At 52.8% G+C, this 25,008-nt stretch overlaps 1 protein-coding gene across 1 annotated transcript in view; it reads right to left on the bottom strand.

Moving 5' to 3' along the window:
* SZT2 (SZT2 subunit of KICSTOR complex) overlaps positions 1-25,008 on the bottom strand; it is a 53,526-nt gene that overhangs the window by 1,630 nt on the left and 26,888 nt on the right. Inside the window, 43 exon segments of the mRNA XM_056497290.1 lie at positions 1,250-1,318; positions 1,421-1,537; positions 1,859-2,360; positions 2,599-2,721; positions 3,024-3,207; positions 3,465-3,678; positions 4,554-4,628; positions 5,049-5,129; positions 6,444-6,534; positions 6,655-6,860; positions 8,568-8,693; positions 8,998-9,077; positions 9,286-9,556; positions 9,966-10,148; positions 10,340-10,470; positions 10,761-10,888; positions 10,999-11,131; positions 11,971-12,068; positions 12,485-12,651; positions 12,822-12,991; positions 13,342-13,539; positions 13,654-13,842; positions 16,918-17,002; positions 17,570-17,734; positions 18,177-18,295; positions 18,721-18,832; positions 19,061-19,178; positions 19,504-19,606; positions 19,719-19,871; positions 19,978-20,107; positions 20,349-20,469; positions 20,705-20,843; positions 21,018-21,092; positions 21,472-21,661; positions 21,789-22,130; positions 22,199-22,384; positions 22,724-22,787; positions 22,886-23,002; positions 23,239-23,377; positions 23,742-24,023; positions 24,152-24,233; positions 24,401-24,493; positions 24,578-24,743. Coding sequence (XP_056353265.1) covers positions 1,250-1,318; positions 1,421-1,537; positions 1,859-2,360; positions 2,599-2,721; positions 3,024-3,207; positions 3,465-3,678; positions 4,554-4,628; positions 5,049-5,129; positions 6,444-6,534; positions 6,655-6,860; positions 8,568-8,693; positions 8,998-9,077; positions 9,286-9,556; positions 9,966-10,148; positions 10,340-10,470; positions 10,761-10,888; positions 10,999-11,131; positions 11,971-12,068; positions 12,485-12,651; positions 12,822-12,991; positions 13,342-13,539; positions 13,654-13,842; positions 16,918-17,002; positions 17,570-17,734; positions 18,177-18,295; positions 18,721-18,832; positions 19,061-19,178; positions 19,504-19,606; positions 19,719-19,871; positions 19,978-20,107; positions 20,349-20,469; positions 20,705-20,843; positions 21,018-21,092; positions 21,472-21,661; positions 21,789-22,130; positions 22,199-22,384; positions 22,724-22,787; positions 22,886-23,002; positions 23,239-23,377; positions 23,742-24,023; positions 24,152-24,233; positions 24,401-24,493; positions 24,578-24,743 — 6,517 coding nt within the window.

Below are 25,008 nucleotides of genomic sequence, written 5' to 3'. Positions count from 1 at the left end.
GTAAGCTGAAAAGATAGGAATTAACTGAAAAATTAAAAGGTGAGAACATGGCAGTGCTGAAAGGGGAAATGGAGAGAGGTTACAGATAGAGTGCCTTCAGGACAGGCTTTGGGACTCACATTGCCTAGTATTTTAAAAAGTCTGGTACAAAGATGAGAAGTATGCTGATAAAATTTGAGGCACTAATACTAAAGAGGATTGGGATAATGAAAAAAAAAAAAAAAAAACAAAACAAAAAATAAAACCCTGAGAGAGTTTTCAGAGGCCACGAGAATGGGATGAATGCTAAGCACAAAATACAATGTTATGAAAACAAAGGATTTCTGTTACAAAATGAGAGTCACTGGAGAGGGGATGGATGGTCTGGGTTTATCATATCAATGACCACAAGGTGACACTATGACCATCAGGTGGCAGGAGGCACTGAGCAGCCTTCCAGCAAGCACTACCTCTTCTGTCTCCCCTACCTGCTTTTCAGATAGAACATGATTTATTTTATACAGCACCAGTTACTCTGCAGTCTCTGCAGAAGCCTTATTGTGGACTGAAGCCTCTTGTAGATCCCCTGCTCTCACATGGAGCTGCATTCCCTGTGATCCATCCTGTACCCTGCCTGGGAGCACAGCTGAATGCAAAGTATTTTTGCCCTCAAGCTCAGTGAAGGCAAAGGCCCTTGCAGGTTTGCTGGGATCCTGACAGTGCAGGTCCCCTTCCTTCATGCCTAGGTAGGAGCAGCCCCCAGCACTGGTGACTCCTCCCAGCCAGACCCAGTGTGATCTGACTTTGGACTGAATACAGAAGGACTGCTTAGCCTGGATAGAGAGACAGCTGAGAAAATGATCCAAAAGCAATCGTGTGAAGGAAAAGAGGATCAAGTGCTCACTGTTTTCTAATACAAGAACAAAGGGGCATCACATGGAAAGAACAGTAAGAGCTTCAAAAATAATCCAAGGAAGTTCTTCACCAAGACTCCAATTGCCTCATGGAGCTGCAAGTCAGGGGAAATCATGGATGTCATAAATTAACCAAAGGAAATAAAGCTATGGAGGCCTATTAAATAAACACAAAGGCCACTTCTAGCTAGGATGGGCCTAAGTTACAGATTTTCAGATGCTGGAGAGCATCTGGAAGCATTACAAGCTTCTTGACCTGGTCGTGTTCTCATGCACACCTTCCCTTTCCTACTGCTGGACTAGACAGATTCCTGGCCTGAACCAACATAGCTGTTGCTCTGTTCCCAAGAACTCACCGTTTTTCCTGAATGAGAATCAAGAAACACAAGAACAAAGCAATCTGTGAACTTCTGGTTGAGCACAACCTGTCAGGAAAGTCACAGAACACGTTAGAAAGGATCCAGTACAGAATCCAGGACAGGGACACAGGGACTGAGGCTGCAGGTGGGCACTGGGCTGTGTCTTACCAGATACTGGGTGCCAGTCTCAGCATTGTGGAAGTGCCGACAGCTCTGGGGAAAGCGGCTCAACAGCACCTTGATGAGGCTCTGGTACCAGGAGACTGTCATGGTGAGGAAGCATTCCTGAAGGCATAGAAAAGGCCTGATCTTCAGCCTCCCTCTAGCCATGGCACCAGCAGCCATAATGCTACAGCAGCCTTCAGACCCCAAATCAGATGCAACCCTCACAGCCCATTGAGGATGCTGACCGAGGGCTGTTCCCTCTCTATAGACAGGTCCATGCAGTCTCCCCCTTCCTCTGCCAGCTAGGAGCTGTGTTCCTGCCTCTACCTTCCTACCAAGCAGGAAGAGGCGTGCATTGCAGGCCCCTTCACCTGGCACCCCACACCATCCCCAGAGCAGAACAGCAGCTGCTGTGCACTGTGCCCCCACCCCACTGCTCACCAGCTGGGGGTCAACATCTGCAATGGATTTCCCGTGCACGGCATCGAGCAGCTCCTCCAGCTCCACCAGCGAGAGCTTGCCCAGCTTCAGCTTGTCAGAGGCCAGAGGCTCCAGAAGGAAGAGGCGCTTCCAGAGGTTGTCCCTGCGGCAGTGGCACTTGGCCAGCTGCACCATGCTGCTGAGCTGCTTCTGGGCCGAGGCCACCTCAGAGGCCAGCAAGGGGAAGAGCGGAGAGGTGTAGAAGAGCCCTGGCCCCAGTTTGACCTGCGTGCCCCCCGCGTAGAACTCGCTGCTGTCCTCCACATCCTGCCACAGCTCCCGCTCTGCCGCTGGCTGCCGGCCCAGGCTGGGCTCCGGCTCCGCTGCCTCCCAGGCTGCCCGGCCCACCACAGGCTCCAGCACCTCCCGCTGCAAGCGCGGCAGCTTCTTGAAGCGTCGCATGTCGGCCGTGAGCCGCGGAAAGAGCTCCCGCTGGCTGGTCATGATGACGTAGAAACGCAGCCTGGGAGCAAGGAGACACCTCTGAGCTGGGGAAGGACTGCTCCTCTCTCGGCTGCACTGCAAATGAACCACAGGCCCCTCTGCCCCTGCCAGAAAGGGTGCTTCTCTGCCCAGGTTCTCACAGTGATCCTCCCCAGACACCAACAACTCTGCCTGTGCTACTCCACACAGAACCAGTCCCTCCCAGAGCCCTCCTCCCCAGCCAGGCAGCTTTGCTGTCACTGGCCCCCAGTGCTCACCGGAGCATGCGTCTCTCTGCCTCACTCTGCTCCTCAAATGGTGCTGCACTGTGACAAACCAGGAGGGACACATCGAAGTCATCATGATGACGCAGACCTTCAGAGTCCTTGTAGGAGCCCGAGCTGGGATAAAAAAGCACATCAGTATGAAGGAAGCCTCACTTTGTTCTCCCAGGGCTCCTGATCACAACAGAACTGTTGGACATGGGCAATTCCATACAGCAGGACTCCTCAGAAGTGCCATGGGAAATGTCAGATGCACCTACACACTTACACACCACCCCTGTTGGCCATCTCAGGACTGGCCAGAACTGTTGTCTGGTACTGTATAGAACAGCCAGCTTTGCTGGCACCTTGGGGCAGTGTTCCCAGCACTGGCAGTCCCATCTCCAGCAGCTCCAGGAACTGGCAGCAGATGCACTCACCTGTTCCAAATAGAGACCAGTGCATACTCGTTCTGCTCGGTGCCCGGCGTTCCCTTCTTGCTGTCATTGCCCGTGGCCGGTCGGGCCATGCGCAGCGGTTTCATGTGGTAGGTGTTGGCGTGGTCAGCGATGTAGTTGTACAGCTGATGTGCAGTGATCATGTTGGTGGGCAGGGCCAGCGTGCCTAGTGGAAAAATACATTGCTATCACAGGAGACACTCTGTGGCTCTTACCTAGGCAGAGCACTGTCCTCCCATCTACTACTAACCTGCCCCTTCCAAAACAACGCAACAAGGACTTTCCCTGGAGCACAGCCCCTCCCATCACCCTCACCCTGTCATATCCCTGAATATTCCAAAGGTCAGTTTTATTTGTAAAGGACTTGTGCCAAGTTATGTGCTGGTGATCAACCCCAGACTGATCATATATTGACCTACATACCTTGGAAAACGTGATTACGGCCAAATTTGGGGATGTCAGGGTGATGGGCAATGAAATCCTCCAGGAAGCTGGTGAGATGATAGCCTTGGCGGAGAGTCATGTGGGAGCCCAGCAGGTACTGGTGCACTATGCGCAGGTGGAAGTCGTAGCTGAACGAGTGCACGTGCATGAGGTCCCGCACCTTGTCACACTCCTCAGTGAAGAGCATAGAGAGCTGTGGAGGGACAGGGAGTCAAGGCAGGAGTGTTACCAGGCACCTCACACCCTCCTGCAAAGCCCTGCTGGCAGGCATGGCACAGCCAGTGCAGCTGCCCCAGCATCAGTGCAGGATGCAGCCTCACAACACTGCCCTGTGCATGTGCAAGCTTACCAGGAAAGACTCAGCAAACCTGCAGACAAGGTCCTGGAAGGCTCTAAGCTTAGGAGGAACACTCCTGGCATATCTAAGATGTTGCCTTGCTACAGAGCTCCCTTGGAAAGGACAGTATGGTCATGCATGCCTCCTGGCTCAGACAGCCTGGGGCTGGCCAGCCTCTACAGACACCCAGTGCTCTTGGGAACAGGCAGGAGACACCCTGACCCTACAAAGGAGAAGGGAGCAGGCAACCTCAGAGTGTTGTAGAGCAAGGCACAGAGGTATAAAGGAACCTTTCTGGTGCAGAAAGTAATCTCCTCTAGCAAAGGGCAGGAATCAGGTCCACAGATCCCTGTTCCCATTCCACTTCCTTCTTGTTCCAAGGGAAGCAGAGAGCCATGACTTTCCTTGGAGAAATTTTTGCAAGCAATTCTTTGCCAGAATTGCACCTATTCCTCCCCAGTCTGCTCAATCTTGCTCCCCAAGCTAGGAAAGGAGTCAAACTCTTGCCAAACCTCCCACTCCCTTTTACTGCAATCCAGCTCTGCTCAAGCAGTGCCATGGAAGGCACGTGGCTCCAGAAGGCTCTCTGAGGCTCTGCTTTTCCATGAAGAGGGAGCAGAGCTCTCCAGAACTTGCTATGCCTGAGATGCCCACTATGTTCCAGAGATCACTCCTCCCCACAAAGCATCCCTGACCCTGAGGAGCACCAGCTGTGCCTGCAAAGCCATTACCTGAGAGTTCACAGACTGGCCCATTGGGATGCGTGAGCACTCCAGCGCGTACTGCTTCACACAGAAATAACAGCCCTGGAGGAGAGAGCATGTGAGCAGAGCACAGCACAGCACAACACAGCCTTGGGACTCTCCTGGGAAGGAGCACAGCTCCCAGGCTTCACACTTGGGCTGGGGCCCAGACACTCTCACCCCAACTTCTGTCTCACCTCTCATCTGAATCAAGCCAGACCAGCCAACATGTGGCTGAGCACAGAGCACCCTAACTGGTGCTGAGCTCTTAATTATCCTTCCTCCAGGTAACTCTTACTACTCTGAGCCCTGCAGAATCATCTCCAGCTGATCCCAGTCTTGCAGGACCATGGAAGAAGCAGGACAGGACAAATGAAGAATCACACGTCTCTGCTGCACTCCTCATCACTCCCTTTGTCACCTCTGAAGACTGTCCCTGAAAATCCCCCAGAGATCATACTTTGTTTCTTGTTTCTTTCTTACCTGGAAGGCCAACTCCATGAGCACAATCCCACCTGGAAGAGCTCTCTGTAGATGGTAGGTGGCGACAGCAGGGCTTGTGCTCTGGGAAGAGAAGGACAAAGCTGAAGAGGCTCTCTGGCACACAAGAGTGTGAAGCTGCTACAAGGCTCTGTGGCTGAGGTAGAAATAGTGGGGCCTCATTAACTGAGCAATCCCACTAGAGAGAAGAGAGGAGATATGGCAGAGCTGACAGTGAAAAGAATCCTAACAAAGCTAAAAAACAGCCTTTGAGACAACACACCAGGCACACTGATCCCTTCACCTGCTTGCTCATGACAGGGTGTCTCTAGAGAGTGGGACACAGTGAGCCAAGGAACAATAGTGTCCATGGAACCTCATTCCCTGCTGTGGTGTTCTCAGACCATTATGCCTGCCTGATACAGCAGCTATCAAGACATCCTGTCTCAATTCAAAGTTTAGCTGCCAGCAAATTAATTTTCTCCCTCTTAACTTGCTCAGCAGATTGCTCTCTTCTCATTTTATCTGCAAGGTGTTGTCTCACCAACAGTCCTGCACCAACATCAGCCAAAGGCAGGTGCCAATAAAGTGTTGGAAAAGGGTGAGTAAATTCTACATGTTCCCATTGTCCCTAGGTGATTCCACAAGCCATGGGTAGTTTCTACTTAAATAGACACTCCAATGGATTCCTCTTCCAGGTACTTACTTACTTGGTCTTGTAAGCTCATGTTCACAAAACCTGCTGCTCAAAGAAACACTCTCCTTAGTTTCAAAACTGGCTCCAAATACTTTCATTTAATGGTCTGTAGATGTTGTATTGAACAAGACAGGAAAGGGTCAATCCCTTTCCAGGTTAGCTGAAATATTGTAGAGCTCTGCCTTGTTCCTCCCTAGCTGCCTCTTCTTTATACATGAGGAACCTCAGCCTGCACTCACAGTAGAGCCATTCCAGGCTTATCTTCTCTAACCTCTTTAACTTCTGCATTCATCTCACTCTCTGCCCTAGAGTTGCCCTTAAGCATAGATGCTGAAGATTCTCTGACAGGTAATCTTTCAGAATCTCACCCAAAAGCAGCTATCCCTGCCCTAGGTCATCCTGTTTCTCTTCTGAGCCCCTCCAAGTTGTTACCAGACTTTTGATACCAGGGGCAAACCCTGGTTCCACCCAATGCCAGGAAAGGGCTCTGAGGCCTGTAGGAGGACATGCAGGAGGGCAAAGAGATCTCATCACACCCAAACTCTCAAAAATGGCGCTGGTATAGACAGGCTGGCTTTGATGCCTTCTCGACCCTCCCACATCCTTTCTGCCTGAAACAGTTTCAAAAGCCAACCAGAACTGGCCCACTCCACAGCCTGACTTCCATCCCAGTTCCACCCTTGTAACAGAAATGCACTCACCTTTGGACTTCCCTCTGGTTTTGGCTTTGTGTAGGAAAAGGACCCTCTACCTTCCACTCCCATTGCTGCCAGAGCTCGAATCCGGCTTGTGCTACTGGGAATGAGAGCAGAGACAGCCTTGAGCAGGGAGCCAGGACCTGCTGTGTCAAAGCAGGGCACAGTCAGTGTGTTGGCTCTTCTGCAACACCAGGGCTCCCAGCACGTCACTGACCTGCGAGTGGTAGGTGAGGGTGGCCGCACCTGGACCAGAATGAAGCCCATGCTCTGCAGGTACTGGATGTACTGCTGCAGGAAGGCATTGCACATCTCCTGCAGCCATGGCTCCTCCTTCACCTTGCAGGGCAGTGCTTCTGCCGAGTCACAGCTGTGGCTGCGGTCCCGCCCCGAAGCTGTAGAGTCATTGGAGCGGTGGCGCTTCTGCAAGAGAAAGCAAGCTCCTAAGGAGAACTGCTGTGACTGGCCCCAGCAGAGGACACCAGGTGCCCTGGTTGAGCAAAAGGTAGATCTCTCTCTGCCAGAGAGCACTAACATCTGGTTGTCCAAGCACTGTCCTAGTGCATGTGCCAAAAGATCCAAGATCTACCCAGCCATGCACTGAACTAACAGCGCTGCAATAACCTGCAGGGACCTGCTGCCTGTGCCAGCATTCACATCTGCCTCCCCCAGAACAGATGCCACAAAATGTTAGTGGCTCACAACTGGTTCATGCAAAGCTCAGAGCTTCAGCTCCTATTGCCATGGTAAGAGTCCAATCCCCTTATGAATCCTGCTGACTTCTCAGGATTTCCTAGCAGTTCAGTAGCACTGAAAAGGAACAGTGCTTCCTTCTAAACACTTTCAGTTCTCCTTTTGATGTCCTGAATATTCCTTTTCTTGGTGCTGAGAGAGACTAAGGGTTTTTTTTTTTATCTCTCTACTTTAAGCCTGAGGCTCTGTTCCATGTTTTTATCTGGATTTCTGCCTATCTGCTCCACCAACTGCAAGAGATATCTCTTTACCTGGAACCTCTCCAGCTACTCTCTGACCTTCTCCAAGTCTCTGCAGTTCAGTGCCTTTGCCACAAGATGTTTGGTCTCACACTTACTGGCCAGATGAAGACATTAAAATCCTAGTATTTTAAAAGTTTATTAGAATATTACCCGTTATATTAACACCCTTTCTGATGTACTCTAACCAGTGTCTGCTGTACCCAGCTGTTCACAAATTGAAGAAACCACTGAGATGTGTGCTCTGTACAGGCTTTGCAGTGAGTGCACAACACAAGAGGGTTCCAATTTCTCTGCACATTGTGCTGTTCTACTGGGAACAAGGTCCCAGCTCCCACAAAAGCTCTCATTTCACAGGCTACTCAGGTGCCTCTTGAGTTCCTTGCATTCTTTTCCTGTTCTGACCAATCTGAACAGCCCTCCAGCACTGCAAAGCCTGGCATCTCATATGTCCCAATAAAAGACCTGGAGATATAAAACCCAATACACCACCTTGAAACCCCTGCTGCAAGGCTCTTCAAATCCAATAACCAATTTCCATTTCGTTCTGTTCCAAAAACAAAGTGAAGTTTTCATTCTGTGATGATACTTTCCCTTTCACCTGTGAGTGTTCAATTTCTGTAGAAACCTCTGCTTAAAGACTTTGTCAAAATCCTTTTGACACTCTGATAAATTACAACAGCCTGTTCTTCCCTTCTGACACACACACACAGACTGTGAACAGCCGGTGTGGGATCTGCACTGGTTAGTCTGTCAGGCTGCAACCTGCTCAGGATTCAGCTGGTTTGCTTTCAACTGTTTTGGGTATTTGTTGGGTCCAGGAAAGGTTTACCAGGTCTGGCTGCTGAATGTATAAGGGAAGTTTTGCTTCTTTAACAGATCAGTTAAGCACCAGGAAGTGCCCATCATGGCTTCTCCAGATTCAGCCCTGAATTCCCTGGGTAGAAAAGGAAATAAATCTTCTCCAGGGACAGTGTGGCTGCAGGAGAAAAGCTCTGAGGACTCAGTCTCCATCTTACAGCATTCAAATTCATCCTGTATTTTAGGAGTGAGGCCAGAGCAGCCCTGTCTTGGGAGAAGACTGCTCGTTTGTCCCTGTGCACAAAGGCTGACCCCACTGGTGATTGCTGACACTCACCTTCCCCTCTACCTTGCCCAGCTGGTCGGTCTGGATTTGCTGGCGGAAGGCCGGGTCAAAGAGCAAGGGGGTGGCACAGTAGTGAACCAGGCGTGAGGACTGCTTCAGAGTCTCCAGGTCTGCCAGCTGCACGACACGAGAGGAGCATGGTTACAGCACACACCCCTCAGCAAAGCTGACAACAAGCTGTCCATGACACTGCTCAAGTGGAGATAACTGGGGGAATCCCCTGCTTTACAGCCTTTCCAGTGCTGGGCAGGGAGGCCCCATGCCCAAGTGTGGTTCAGAGCCCTGCAACCCCAAAAGTTCAAGCAGAGACCACTCACCATCCCCTCTATATACCCTGCTGGAGCTGCAGTGCTCCCCTTTGCTGGTACTCCCAGTGTGCTGTAAGAAGGCCCAGCCCACCACCTGCCCAGGCTGCACTCACACTGATAGGCATGTTGGACTGAGCTGATCTCTGCTGCCAGGTGACAAAGAGGTTTTCAATCTTCATCTGTTTCTCCAGTTCTGAAGGAAAGACAGCAGACACAAGAGTATCAAACCACAGCCCCAAGTATTGCTACCCTCCTTCACTCCCACCCTGATCAGGCCATAACCCATTCCCACAGAGAACTGCCCCTGACAAAACTGACAAAATGCTTGTTGCGCTCTGATCTCATTTTCCAGAAGTGAGTTTATGAGGCAAGCTCCCATGATATCAGCCCCCTTGCTTTACCTTTCCTCTCCATGCTCTTGATTTCCAGGAACTGGGCCCCATGCTGAGCCACAGGGTCGAAAGGTGCCAGGTCAGGCCCGTGGGGTACGCGCCGGATGGTGGTGACATCCCGCAGAGCCTCGTCGAAGGGCACCACGTCGGGATGGAAGTGCAGGGACGGGAGGCTGCGGGCAGAGCTGCTCAGCCGGCCCTGCTCCTTGCTGGGCGGGGGGCACGGGCTCCGGATCAGCGCATCCACCTCCAAAGTGGAGTTCAGGAAAGGATTTGGCTCCTAAGCAAACAGACACAGCCATGAAAGCCTCCTTACTGCCAGCCCTGGAAGAAGAACCAACAGAGTAAATCCAATTCTGGCCAGCTGCTGAGATCTATGTTAGCCTATTCCACTACTAGTCCCAAGAAAAGTGTGCCATGGCTCTAATGTGAAGTGGGAAACTCATTCATCAGCCTCCACCCTAAGTAATTCAGTCACCAATAAGTGCTGCCAGCAGAAGGACCTGGCTTCTCTTTCCACCTGTGCCCAAGAGCAGGGCAACAGTCTGGCTGGAAATGGTCAAGCTGTACCATTGTGAATGCCTTGCCAATCAGCCCACAAAAGGTGCTTGCAAGCTTCCTAAGACCTCCAGACTGCCAAGGCCCTTCCTGAAGGAGAAAGGACTGCCCTGCCTGGCATGGTGCCCTACCTGCTTGCTGTCCTCATGCCACGGTGTGTCCATGAAGCAGTGGTGGTGGAAGAGTCCCAGCTTTTGGCTGATCAGGCAGTGCACGATGTGGGACCGGGCATTCTGCCACTGCAGCAGGCGTGTCAGGGAGCAGTTCAAATTGGCCCCCAGGTCTGGGGACCAGTTGTAAGTGTACAGAGTCAGCTGGAGGGAGAGGAAGGGAAGGAAGATTTAAGGACATGCTCAGAGAGTGCCTGCATGGTGGCACAGGCTGCCCCAGGTGTTCTGGTGGTACTTGCTGCAGCTGCAGACAGTTTCAGATGACAAGGCTGGAACAGGGAGAATGGCAACAGCTCAGTTACAGTTCCCCTGTTAACAGCCACAGGCATTGCTACCTTTTTGTCAATGATCTCCATGAAGAGGAACCTTTGCCGGGGCACCAGGTCTCGACCAACAAGGCTGGGATCAGAGCCTCTCTCTGCTGAGCTGAATTCCATGGCCTCAAAGCGCTGCAGCCCTTTGTGAGCTGGAAGAAGACACAGTTATGACCCTCAGTACTGGTCCATCCCACTTTTATGTCCCACCATGCCATTATGGTGGCATGACAGGATGTTTTGCCACAGTACTGCTCAGCTTGTCTTGAAATAAGCTGTTACAAGCACGTTCAAGAGTAAGGTCTCAGAAGGCAAAACCAGACAAGCCACTGCCCACCTCTGGGCACAAGCAGTCTGTCCCAGTAAGGAGGGGAACCCTCTTCATTGATGTCCCCCCCAAAAGACCCCAGCAAAGTCCCAGAGACCATGGCCAGGCACTCACCCTGTTCTGTGCTGCAACGCCACTGCTGGAAGTTGCGTCCCAGCAGGATGAAGTGTCTGATGACTCCAGGGCAAGGGCTGGCACTCTGACCAGACTTATAGGGCAGGAAGGCAGTGCCCCCACGGTAGCTGCAAAGAAAAGCCCCAGAGGTGGCTGCCATGTAGGGCTGTGGCAGAAGAAGTACAGCAGACCAACAGCTGCTGGTGCCAAACAGCCAGCTGTGAATCACATAACTCACCAGATCTGTTCAAACACTTTGACAGTGGTGTCACTCGCCAGGGCAGTGACCAGGTTCACCACCTCCACTAGGATGGAGGACAGGAGGAAACGAGAAACCATCTCCAAGGAGCACTGCTGCACCGATGGGCACCCTGCAGGGAAGTGTACTGTTGGACAAGGTGCCAAGCTGCCCCAGAGCCACATCCTGCCCACATGAGCAGTGGAGAGGGCCAAGGGCCTGAGGCAAGCAGAGCTGGAGAACAAGAACCTTACATGGACAAGAAGATGAAGCCTGAAATGACCCCTTGTTCCAGGTTCTGGCCCAAAGTGGGACCTGGACCAAACACCCTGTATGTTCTGAGCACAGCACTTTATTCCCCCACTTATTCCTTGTTCCCTGGCTTACTCCTCATCAGAGGAGGAGGGGCAGAGCTCTACTTTGCCAGCAGAAGTGTGAGAGGATGTACAAACACCAAACTGAAAGGTAACCAGAAAGAAGCAACATGGCAGCCATACAACCTCAAATCTCTGCTTATGAAGGGTGTTCCTCTTGTCCCTCCCTCCTTGCAAGAGGGTCTCCCATGCAACTTCACAGTCCCAGAGCATGTTGCAGAGGCTCAGATCCTCCATCCCTGCTACATCTGAGAGCTAAAGCACTACCAGAACTGGGTGTTGGAGTCCAGGTCTCTCCAACACAGCTGCAGGCAAATTCAGCAAGCCCTAGACTCAGAGCATGGCAGATATAACCACAGGCCTTAGAAGGTTTATTCTGATGCACAGGTACATGCCAGGCCTCCTGCCACAGCTTTATAAAGCTGATGCTGGCCCTGAGACGAGTGTGACTGGCAAGGTTTGGGGAGACAGAGGGTGTGTAACTAGGACCAGCAAGGAATGAAGACAGATGGTGCCATAGGACGACTTGTCCTGAGAGACCTGGGTAGAAAGGCCCACTGCCAGCCCATCTGGAGGAGCTGGGACCTGAAACACATACCCAGGTGGTTCATGAATGCCATCCACTGCTGGCAGGTTTGATTGAAGAGTGGGTGCACAGTACCTACATCTCCTTCTTCCAACTGGCAGGCTCGGCGCCTGAGGAGAGGGAAGGGAAGCACAGGTTACACTAGATCAGTCATCTGTAGTGAAGGCAGAAAAGTGCAACAGTCCCCTCACAGCTCCAGAGCAGAGCCCTGGGAGCCTCCTTTTTGGGTTGATACAATCCTTGAGCAGGGTCACTCTTGGTCAGTAGCCGTGAGTGTCAGGTGTTGCACAGGGCCCCCCAGTGCAGAGAAGGGACTGCTAGCAGGGAGAAACAGTTGTGCTTCCAGCAACATTCCAGCAATAAGGGCTAAGGCTTTGTGTGTGGAAAGCAGCTTTCCTAAACTGCCTGTGTATGGGAGAAACTACAACGAAAAGGAATGTGGTCCAGAGGCCATCAGGATGCAGAGCAATGAACAACAGGTTGGGGGAACAACACCCTGGCTGTCCAGCCAGCAGGCTGTGCTTGCCTCTGTGCCTGTTCCAGCTCAGCTGCAGCTGTGGCACGATCCTGGCTCAGGTGCTGCTTGACATTCTCTGTCTTGTGCCGCCGTCTCGTGCGAGCCTCTTCTGGCCTCTCCAGCACGATGTCATCAGTAGTTTTGGGGCTGCCCAGCTCTGAGGACTCTGCCTTGCTCTAGGGGAGAAAGTTAATGCTGTGCATCTACACAGCTCAGTCAGTGCCCTGATCTCAAAGTCCCTGCTGCAAGCCTGGCTTCCCACCCCCAGCCAGGTCCCTGCTGTCCATTCCTCGTGGCCTGACACACCATGAGGACCTTACAGGCCCTGTTCCTGCAGCAACATTACCAGCATGTCCCAGAAGCTGCGGCGTCCCAGCTTGTTTGTGGGTGTCACTGGCTCTCCAGAGCTTGGTGAAGGTGCAGAGGTGAAGTGCAGAGGTGGAGGACAGTTCCTGCCAGGACCCCCACTGGCCAGGGCCAGGCCCTTGGTCTCTGACATGGTCCTTCTTAAGCTTCCTGGGGAGACAAAGCAAATCAGACTCTGCAGAGCCTCCCCCTGCAAGGCTGCTGGGTACCCCATTGTGTCTGGCCAGAGCCTGGCTGCAGAGAATGGAAAGAGCCATCAGCAACATCCAGCAAAGTGGATTCAGTCTCAGGGAACAGACAGACCCTTAAATATCTCTTCCAACAACAATGTCTATGATGCTTCTTCCCCAAGACACCACAGCACACATATTGCAGAGGGGAGAGCAGCTTTCTCCCTCCTTGCCCACTCAACCAGCCAAGCACAGCCAAGCTCCCGCAGGCCAGGCAGGAGGAGCAAGCTGAGTGGAGGCTCAAGGCGGCCATCCTGGCCAGGCTCTCACCTGCAGAGCTCAGCTCCTCCAGGTCTGCAGCGCTCAGGGGGCAGGCGGCCTCCAGGCACAGCGGGGCTGGCAGCACAAGGAACTCCATGACGGCGTCGCAGAGCGCGTGCCGCAGGGCCCCGCGCAGCTTCTCCGACAGCTGCAGCAGGCTGATGTTGCCCTTCTCCCAGATATCCAGGCGCACCAGCACGCAGGGCTCTGTGGGGAAAGGGTGGCTCTGCACGGCTCCTCAGCCCCGCCTTCACCAGCCCTCCAGGTGCCCCAGGGGCGTGGAGGCCGCAGGCCATTGGCAGCTGCTGGCCAGCTCCCCACCTGAAGGCAGGGGGTCAGCCCCTGGCTGGTGCCTGCTGACGGCTGTGAGGCTCTCAAAGTCGCTGTCCTGCAGCAGCCCCGGGATGGGTGAGGGGGAAGGCGGCTTCAGAGGGTCAGGCCTCTCCCCGTGGGGCAGCAAGGCGGGGCTGCCATGCTCATCCACGAATGTCAGGGCAATGCAAGCGATTCCTGTGGGGCAGAATCCAAGACAGCCTCCATCAGCACAGTACCAAGTACACCCCACAGTGCCTGCCTACACCTTGCCACCCCACAGCTGGGAGCAGCATGTCACCACTCCAGTTGCACAGTGTCACGTGGCAGGCAGGGCCCACGGGAGGGGAGGCAGCCAGGGGAGCAGAGGCTAGCTGTGCCTGTGGGGAGCCAGGGTAAGAAGCATGGGGTTTGGCACAGGGTGTCCTCATCATTCCAAGAAACTCTCTCCTGTAGGGTCACAGCAGATTTCACCTTGCACTGCAGGAGCTTCCTGGGTTGTCCAGTGCCACATGCAAGAGGAAAGTATCTCCATGTACACCAGGAGAGCCTTCATGCAGATTGTTCCAAGATGGGGGTCACCATTCCTGTCCTCTTAAGGGACAGAGTACAGGGCCCAGACACTCTTCAGCAGCCCCCTCCAGGCTGTGAAGGATGTAGAGTCCCTGCAGATGTGACACCTTGTTGCAGACTGCACTCACAGCCCCCTCCTCACAGTACGCCTGAACAAGATTAGGGGCCTTCCCCATGCACTCCAGCCAGGTGGGACTGGGCACAAGGCAGGCTCAACCCAGGACTAGTCTGGAGTCACTGCAGAGAAAAGTTCAGACCCTGCCTGTTGGCTCTCTATACCGAGCCCAACACACACACAGCAGGACAGCTCAGGGCTGCAGAGCAGCTGTGTGGTTCCTGCCTCAGAGCCCACATGCTGTGAGCCCTGGGCCACACAGGAGAAGCCCTGCTATGGACCAGAGCAGAAACAAGAGCTGGCTCCCCAGGGCCCAGCTCAATGGCCAGGCCACCAGGGAAGCATCTGCAAGGTCCAAACCTCACATTGTAACCCTACATGTTCCCACTCCATTTGAAAGCTCCCTGACTAGGCCAGCACACAGGTGGCTGGATGGCAAAACTGCCCCAACACTGTCCAAAGGTGATGTGCCCAGACACAAATAACCTCAGCCCTACAACACTGCTGAGCCCATCTCTCCTTCTCCATCCCTGCAAGGATGACAGTGACATCAGACTCCACTGCCACAGAGAAACCAATGCCCCTGACCAGATCCCCAGCTCTGCTCTGAGGACAGGCACCCTCTCTGCATGGAGAGAAGCCCAGCCCAAGCAGCTGTACCCAGTCTGATCAGCAGCAGCACAACCACCCAGCCTCCATCATTCCTTGTGAAGCATAAGCTCTGCAGCAACCTTTCCCCCAAGGCACAGCAAACACAAGGGAGAATGCACTGGGATGGAGAGAGATGCTCACAAAGGAGAGAGGCAGGCATTCAAAACTAGAGGGCAGCTCATGTTCACCCACACTGAGGAAACTACACCTATGAGCAATCCCCCACAGAGCCTCTTGCTGCAGCACTGCAGCTCTCCAGGACATGGGTGTTATTACAGAGATATCAAGAGCAGGAAACCTGCTGTATATGACAGTGAATATGAGCTCTACCAACCGGACTTGCTTTCCTTAAACAGTAAATGCACAAACTCCTCAACAGTCTGGCTTGGCAGTCAGCCCCAGGCCCACCAAAATGGCTGAATGATCATGTGGTAATTACAGACCATTCTCCTTTTCTTCTCCTAGATGAATTCCCACACTAAGCCCCTTTAGCCTCTGGTACATTTCCCTATCATGTCCATTCCTGTAGCTCTGCTTTGCTTCAGTCTGTCTGAGCTGAGGACATGAGAACAACCAACCACAATTCAAGCAGGCCAGGTCAGCAGCCTGCCCCTGCCCAATGAGCAGAAAGGCTCTCCTCCATCTCACAGGGATTCCAGGAGCATGGAGAAGCTGAAATCGAACCACTACATCACAGGTGAAAAAAAAAAAACAGCTAAGAAACTCAAAATCTGAGTTCTGGTGCTATAGAATCTATAGAATGAGGTACATCAGCAAGAGCTGCCAAGAGTCTCGCTGCCTGGTGCACTGGAGGTGGTGTGCTAGGGAACTGTTATCTCCCATCTGTGGGGGACTCTGAGCCCCCTCTGACCCAGGCTCACTGAAATACAAAGCACACATCTAATGGTGCCTGGCCACTTTTACCCTTTGCTAAGCAAGGGAACACCCCACACCAGGACACAACCACTGGGAGAGAGTGATGATGCTACACCCTGGAGCATCAATGACATTTGAAACATCAGGACTCCCATCTTCCTCAGGGAAGAGATACCGTTTGGACCTGTGGGGAAAAAGATGCAGGATTTTGAAGTTCACCCCTTGCAAGCTAACAGGGCAGCACACAGACCCTCAGCAGCTGGGAATCACTGAGCTGCCACCTCAGGGCAACAGGTTCTGTTTGCTCATTTATCCAGCCAGCAAGAAACAGGGCTCAGCTAAATGGGCTCACACACACACACACACACAAACACACAGAGGATTCAGAGCTGAAGCCACAACACAAGGAAAACAAGAACAGCTGGGACCAGAGAGCTGCATGGGAAAAGGAGATGGAATAACACTTGGAGCCATGGGTGCTACCTTGGAAGTGAGAGAGTGGAAAGAGGTGCTGCACAAGGTCCGACATGGTACCTACACAACAGAAGAACATTCAAACAGTGCACGAGGGGCACAAGACACATGATGGCCAGGTGACAGCCCACATGGCCCAGACAAAACATGACATGACAACCTGCTGCAGGGTGGGCCCTCTCCAATCCCTTCTCCAGCAGTCTAGAGAAAAAAGCAAAGACATTGCCCACACAGCTCATGCTCAGTTACACACAGCCAGATTTCCCTCTGCAGCAAGGTTTCTGCCACAACTGCTCCCACCTCCAGCCCCTGGAACCTCTGTGCCCCACACTTGTTGTATCTAGCGCTGCTTCCTGCAACAATGGTCAAGCTTAGCAAGCTGCTGTGTGGGAGGCCTTAGTTTGCTCTGCCACACATGCAGAAGTGTGCAGTCCCTCAGGCACACACCTTCCTGACCTTCCAGCCATGGAGGAACACATGCCCACAGGACTGGCTCTCCTCAGTCACTCATAGCTCTCCAGCATGGGAAACACCTCCCCAACACACAGTCCCATACCCTGTTTCAGAAGAATTGAGCACAATACCTTTTCCACCAGTGCCTTGGCCACCTGGCTTGTTGTACAAATAGAGATCTTGGTCAGGGATGCTCCCATTGTGGTTGAAGTAGTGCTAAGAAGAACAAGGAAGAATACTGACAAAGATTAGAGAACTTGCCTTAACTGGAAAGAGGCTTGTGTATGTACAGGGCTCATCCCCAAACCTGTAGAATCAAATCCAGACCTATTCAAAACACTTGCCAACACAGCCTTCACCACTGCTGGGGTGAAGGAACCCCTTACAGCTCATATAGAGTTATGTGGCACTACATATCCAGCCTCATCCTCTGTCTTTACTATGGCCATGCTAAGGCGTGGGTAGCTGCTCCCAAATTTTTATTAATCCTGATGTTTCAGTCCTTAGATCTAAGGAGGTCTTCTCCCATACCCCTGGGAGCTGACTTGTGGGCATGAGCTTTGTGGCTGCTGCTTTTTGCACAGCCTGTCTGTCATGACTGCCTGTCATGAAAGCATGGCCTGTGAGGGCTAATCAGGATGTGCTCAGCCCTGTAAAACTCCCCCAGGAGTTAGTGTCAGCTTCTCCCTAACCCTCCATGGCAGAGCTGGCAACATGACACCTGAGCTGCCCCAGTAAATGCGCCCAGCAGCAGCCAGAAGCTGGGCAGACAGCCCTCCTCACCTTGAAGTGGTGCTCCACGTTGCTGTCGGTGTACTTGGGGGTGTGCAGGAAGATGAGCAGGTTCTGCCGCAGGTAATAGGCCACGGCGTGCAGCCAGGGCAGGGCCGAGGGCGGCAGCGAGAAGTGCAGGACCTCTGTGGGCGGCGTCCCGGGGGGCTGGATAAACTGCACACAGGAGGCTTTACAACCCAGCTGGGACTAGCAGGCTGCCCTGGGGCTCTAACACTGATAAAATGATGCTAGTTGGCTCTGCAAAGGGAAGTGTGGTGGGCAGAACCCTAGGCAGTGGCCTGAGACAGATCATAGAATACCCTGAATTAGATGGGACTCACAAAAATCATCAAAGTCCAACTCCTGACCCTGCCCAGGACAGCCCCAAGATGTGGGCAGACATTCATTCCAAGGTATGGGAAGGAGAGCACAGGCAAGTCCTGCCATGCTGCAAACCCAGCAGAGGGAACCTCCCAGCTACCCTGGCACCCACACAGTATATACCTCGGTGAATGCTAGCCTAACCAAGCACTGGAGCAGGGAACAGGGTGTACCAAACTGCCATGGCCTTCCTTGAAAGTGCTCTGGGATGGTGAGCAGATTAGCCTTCAGGTACCTCCACATCTGCTGGGGTCAGCTTGCAGTTCCGCACCAGCATGACAGTGATGATATCCAGGGTGGCCTCATCCAGGCGTCTGCGCAGCACTTTCACCAGCTCGTCTGTGATCTCAGGCCCTGACAAGTGAGCAGAGGTAGAAGCAGCTTTCTCACCCCATCCAGTAAGAATGGCTACAGCCACTTCTTCCTCCCTGTTCAGGATGTACCATCCTCACACCCACTTCCCACAGGGAACATGACTTTCCCCACCATCAATTTCTTCAGACATATTTTTCTATGGTTTATAATCACAAAAGACTGCTGGTGCAGCAGCCAAAAAAAAATGCACTCCTGCACAGGGTCTACAAGAGGTTTCTCTGTGGGCAGTGGACCCTTTCCTTGCATTTTCACCCACACAGAACAGAGAGCAGCTCTGGGCTAAGGAAGAGCTATTTGCTCAGGAAGGAGATTCCTCTCTCTTCGAGCAAAGAGGGCAGAGAGCAGAGCTTTACTTCCCTGATTTACATCAACACAGTTCTGCTGCCAGGTGCTATAACACATACCTGCTGGGGCAACACCATGGACCATCAGCTGGATGTGTCTGTCTATCTGTCCCACAGGGCGGGCAGAGTCCACACTGCGGCATGAGGCAGTGTCCAGAGAGGAACGAGAACCCTGCAGAAACAAAAACAGCCATGTGGAAGTAGTTTTGTATGAATTCTAGATCCATCATTGTCCCAGGCTGCCAGCAGGATCAGGCAGATGCCACTCACTGCTGCCCCACTCCACACATCTACAGGCTAAGTTTTACCCCACACAAAATCCAGGTTGCTGGAACTACTGAGCTGCCTCCACTCCTGTGACCATGAGCACCCATGTCCACTCAGAGAGCAGCAGACTCACCATTAGATCCTCAGTGTAGATGGGCTCCTGGCTGCGTGTCAGTGCCAGCGAGCGAGATGATGCACTAAGGCTGCTCTCTGCTTCCCACACCTTCCCACTGTGGGTGGTTTCAGTCAGCCTGAATACAAGAGAAACACATGTCAGCCTCCATTCCCAAGGATGACAGCATCATACATCTACAGAAGATGCACATCTTCCTTGCTCTCCCCTGTGTACTTTGTGGGAACTAGATCTTAGAATATGAAGCCATCATTTTTCCTCCCATGTAAAGGCTTAGCACAGGGAGAGCAGGATGGGCCTGGCTTGATGCGACTGACTCAGAAATCAGGTATTTGCTGCTTGGGTCACAACACAGTCTCTGAGGCTTTCTGTCCCAAGGAGCTCTGTCTGGTGTAAGACATAGAGCAAGGCCAAAAGGCCAACAAGTCACGCTGGCTTCTTACCTGAGGTAGAAAACAGATTTAGTGGCACGTTCCTGGTAGACAAACATATTCTTCCTGTTCACCACAGAGAAGGCGTTGAGCACCGAGCGAAGTGCCTGGATAGCTGTGGGCAATGTGGGACATCAGCTATCCCACATCCCCTTCCCTGCAGTGCCAATCCAGCCAGCAGCTGGACTCCTGACACGCTAAACGGGACGGCAGTGGGCTGTACGCACCTCGTGAGACCCCCATGTTGGGGCCCATCTTGAGGCGCGAATGCACGTGGATGAGTGTGCTCCACACCACCCCACAGGCAAAGTGCCCAGGCATGAACTGCATGGTGGCAGCCAGGTAGTCCCGGGGCTGGTAGCTCTCCTCTACAGAGTAATCTGCAAAGAACATAGGACACAGCTGGGGCCACAGCATGGAACTTAACATCTTCTTAGGCATCTGTGTAACACTGCAGCTGAGGCACAGCCAAGGGAATATCCATACCATCCGTGGGCATCACACGCTGTCTGTATGAAGTATAGGGTGTTTCACTCTTCCAGATGTCCTCCTCACTTTCTGCCACCAGTAATGAGTTGCATATGTGGCTGTCATGCAGGTCCTGCAGCAGCAAGCGCTGCAAAGGATGAGGAAAGATTGGTTCTGCTGCTTGCACAGCCATGGAAGACAGCAAGAGAGTTTAGGACTTTAGACTGAGTCCCTTTTCCTATGACCCCCCAAGATGGGACTCTACTAGCTGAACTGGCTCCCCAGGCACCCCTCTAAGCTGAGTCCAAACTAGACAACCTCCAGAGGTCCCTTCTGATCTAAGCCATCTAATCACAGGCAGCTGTTAGTGCCCTCTTAAGATTTATTACCTGATTGACAACCCTGCAGATTTCACTGATCTTCTTCACCACCACCTGGTTGAGACTCTGGCATTCCCCTGGCTGCTCCTCTTCTGTCTCTGCTGATGCTGCCTTCTCCACACTCAGGCTGCTTTATGAAGAAAGAGAGGATGGGGTGAACAGGGCACCTGAACAGTGCTCATCACTGGGTGCTGAGAGCAGGAACACAGTGGGAAAGGATGGCTGTTTTCCCCTTATAGAGCATCAATCGAGTCCTGTAACTTCCCACCCACACTGGGCAGAGAGGAGATCCTGTCCAGAGATGAATGAGTGGCAACAAGGTCACAGTGCAGAGAGGCAGTGGTCAGACAGGTGACCCTCCTTACCGTGTGTGGTAATAGACCTCCACTCGGTCCTGATGGATTTTTATGATGAGCCAGAAATCCGGCATAAGGGGACACCTGGGCTCCTGGTCACTCATTAACGCCTCCTCATACTCCGAGTCACTGCTTCCCCCATCATAACCTGCAATGTATCCTCACTTCAGCCCTAGGCCTGGCAAAACACCTCCTCCCTGGGTAGGGCAGCCACTCACACACCCTGCCCTCACGGCTCACCCCAGCCCATGCACACAGACCCCTCAGTGTGTCACTACCAGTGCCACCACACACCCTCACCCCCCATCCCGGGCAGACTCACCCAGATGGTCGGAGTCCATGCTGCCCTGGCTCGACACCAGGCTCTGCACGCGGCTGGGGCGCTGCCTGCTGGAGCCTGCAAAGAGAACAGGGGCTTGACCATTAAAGTGCTTGCTAAGCCCCACCCCCTGCCCCATCCACTGGAGAATCATCATGCCACAGGACAATCAGACTGTGCTAGCCACAGGGCTCCCACAGCCATTACTGAAGTCACCAGGAACTGCATGTCATTACGGATATCAGTGCAGCAGCACAGCCTAGTATCTTGGGTACTGTTAAGCACTGAATTGTCAGCACCCTGGCAAGGAAGAGACCAAAGTCCTGGGTATCAATGTGGGTATTTAGGGACAGGAACAGCAGTAGCAGTTATAGTATATATGTCACAGCCAGAACTGGGCTCTTCCCTTAAAAGTTTCTGATGCTGAGGCACATCCTGCCCACAGTGCAGCTCCTACCTTCCCTGCCCTGTGTTACAGACTCAGACAGGCTTGCTGCAGATGGTGTCACAAATGGCGATTTCTCACTGTTTCCCTTTTCAGAGGATGATGATGGCAATGACTGTATGGTTGTCTCTGGAACTGCCTCTTCCATGGAGTCCTGGCCTGGTGTTCTGCTTTGATCAAGTCTCAGCATATCTCCTGGAGCCTATATAAAGCCAAGGTCAGAAAAACGACCAGAAAAACAGGCACTGAAAAAAAACCCCATCATCCTTTCACATTCTGTTACCAGGGTTCCACACATTCTCACCAACAGATTGCTCACTGCTTCTCACCTCATTCTGTGCATGGCTGCCTCCACCTGCAGGGTTTCCTGTGTCAGACACAATGCGTGTCTCATTCTCTGGCCACTCCCAGAGACCCCGGCCTTCTTCTGGGAGGACACAGTTTGTGTGGTGTAACAGCTCTGAGCCTTCTGCCTCTGTTTCACTGCTCCCTTCCTGGCCTGCTTGGCCCAGGCTTGTCCTGGTGCCCCCTCCAGCTGGCTGCTGCAAGCAGGGTGTCCCTGAAGGGTCTGGAGCAGCTCTCCTGGAATGCAGCCGGCTGATGGAGATGTAGTGGTAGTCATTACCTTCTGCATTCAGCATGTAGCCTGGCAGAGTCATTCTTCTGAACTCCTGCAACACAGAGAAGAATAAGCATCCTGCCAGCAAAGCATGATGCTGCCTCAGGGATTTCTCTTTACCTCCTTGAACTTCTCCAGAGAGTGCTCAGGCCCAAAGACAAACTGGAGCAGCACCACCTCGCTGTGGCAGCTGGGCCGGCCCTTGGAGTTATAGATGTGGGTGGCCACCCTGTGCAGGATGGAGGTGCTGATGACCTGTGAGTGACGCAGTGCTGATACAATCTCATCGTCCAGGAGCCAGCGAATCTGAGCAAAGCAAGGACACAGCAACATCCTGGTCACCTGTGTTTGCAAGCCTGCCCCAATTTTCACCCAACCCCCAAAAGGATGAAGGCAGCCTCTCACCACCCACATCTCTCATCTCCTGAATGTACCTAAGGAAAGGCTTTTAGAAGACAGCTCTGCCTGGCCCACCCCAGTGTGGGTAATCCCACACTTTTGGGAAGCACAAGGCTAACAGCCTATGTGACACCAGTAAAGCCTAGCAGCCAGTTCAGCTGACAGGTTGCAGCTTGGAGCAGGCTAGGAAGTGTGGAACAGCAGTTGTGTGCTCTAGCTGGAAGCAGGGAGGCAAATCTGGCTTACCTCATTCATAGTGGCTTCAATAGCCTGCCTGTGCACTCCAGGGAGGTTGGAAAGGGCAGGGTGCCTAGGAGAGAGCAGACAAAGAATCAACCAGCCCTTCTCACTCATGCAGCTACCACAGTGCAGCTCCCAGGCAGTAAAAGGAACGGGTGAGGGCCATACCTCTCATCTCCGGTGGACGGGAGCCGCTCCAGGTTGTGCATGATATCCTCGTCCGAGCGGAACGAGGACGGCTGCCCTGGGGAGCGCGTGAAGGACACGCTGCTCTCCGAGGTGCACCTGTCACAGGAGAGAGCAGCCTGAGCGCTGGAGCCAGGGTATATAAACACACACTGAGAGAGGAAAAGGGATCTCTATAGAAGGTGAGCCTATCTAGGAAATATTTTAGTTTTCTTAAGGCTGTGACAAGCTCTGTGAGAAGAAGAATTGTAAGTCTCAGTACATGGAGATGAACCAAGAATGACTGTCTGGCTAGGGCAGGCAGAGGGTAGGTGACTGGGCCTCTGTCCACCTACCTGTTGTGGAGGATGTCTGTGTTCACAACTTCTATCTCCAGGGGCAGTGTCAACACAAAGATGTCCAGGGTCACGCAGAGGTCCCCCAAGTCAATGGTGTTCAAGCCCTGGCAGCTTTCCAGGCAGCCCAGAACTTCCCCTGAGGAGAGATCACAAACCAAGGGACTCAAGCAACAAACATCTCCACTTACACACATACCCAGCCTGGTGGCAAGTACAAAGACTGCAAGAGGTGGCTGTCACACACACCTGGACAGGCTCAAGAAGGCCACCATCATCTTCCATGATCCTTTCAACCTTCCATGACCAATCCCACAGCAAGTGGGAGACCTGGTGGAAAAGCCCTTATCTGATGATGGCAAACCCTGGGGATTTAGAGGGAAGGCTGGTCTAGGGAGATTGCTGTTTAAGACTCAACATGTTTGCTCCAGGGGCTGTTCATCCAGCAGGGACCTGACAGAAGCCTTACTGCCATTTAACCTCCCAGCAAGAATTGTTCTTACCTAGACAAGTTGGCAGGGACTGCACAGGCATGGAGCTGTGCTGGCTACGCAGCTTCACAGAGCAGGTCAGGTGCACGAAGAGAGGGGGCATCTCCTGCTCCAGGAACTCCTGCTCATTGAGAGAGTCCCCTCCCAGCACACTGAAGGAGTCATCATCCTGGTTCACTGTGTTGGAGTCTGAGAGAGAATCTGAGTCTGGGAACTCGTGCTCCAGCTTCTCACGGTACTCCACCTCCAGCTCTGGGTCACTCTCTGTGGCAATGCAGCATCCAGACACAGTCCCTGTGGATACAGGTTCCCTGTCAGCAAACCAGGTCCACATCTCCAGAGACCTGACCAGACACTGCTCTGAAAGGCATCACCACATGGACAGACATTTTCTTTTCCAAGATGGAGCAAGCAAATGTTACCTTCTTCAGCTGCCATTTCTGCCTCTGATCCCTCCATGTCCTCACTGCCTTTCCTGTCTGCCTGATCCCGAGATGTCTCTTCCTGAAATTGAGAGAGAAAGGGCTAGAACCAGGCAATACATCAGGCTGTTGATGGGAACTCCAGGGACTAAGTCTACCCATGGGTCTGCAAGCCCCAAATTTAGATTTGACACCAAGAAAAGCTACTCCACAAGGATTAGGTGCCTGCCAGGATAGCCCCATGCCTACCTCTTTCTTGGCTGAGGGTGGGCAGTAGAAGAAATAGTGAGGATTTGATGGCACTGGCTTGAAATGTAAACTTCCAATTTCCAGGAATTTTTCCTAAAAGAGAAATCCCAAGTATGAAGCAGACATCCTACTCTACACTCTCCTGTTGAAGCTAGGTCAAGCTTGTACATTCCTCACCTGGATAATTTTATGCAAGTCTGGGTGTGCCTGGCAGGGCTGTCCAATTTCCAGCAATGAGAGGGGAAATTCTGAACAGCAGCTGGTGCCCACACTGCTCTTTGGCTCATCTGTGGGACTGGCAATATTATGGGAGTCCTGCTCGCTGTAGTCTTCCATTTCAGCACTGACAGGATTGTGGACAGGTCAGATTGAGAAACAAGTTTTATGTATTATCCATCTTGCCAGTATCCCACCTCCCAGCTGCCCAACCCTCATCTCTGTCAACACAATCTGAACAGCCACAGCTGCACAGCCCAGCAGCCACCCATGTGCCCAGGTAAGGGCTCATGCTGTCTGAAGCCAGGCCTGAGGGAGTTTAACCATGCTGTTCACATTGCCATGTCTGTACACCACACTACACACCCTGCCTGGGAAACAGAGAGACAGAC

This window comes from Oenanthe melanoleuca, chromosome 8 (genome assembly GCF_029582105.1).
Source record: "Oenanthe melanoleuca isolate GR-GAL-2019-014 chromosome 8, OMel1.0, whole genome shotgun sequence".
NCBI classification, from domain to species: Eukaryota; Metazoa; Chordata; class Aves; order Passeriformes; family Muscicapidae; genus Oenanthe; species Oenanthe melanoleuca.
The sequence above is the reverse complement of the archived record's forward strand: the minus strand, read 5'-3'. Positions and strand labels throughout refer to the sequence as shown.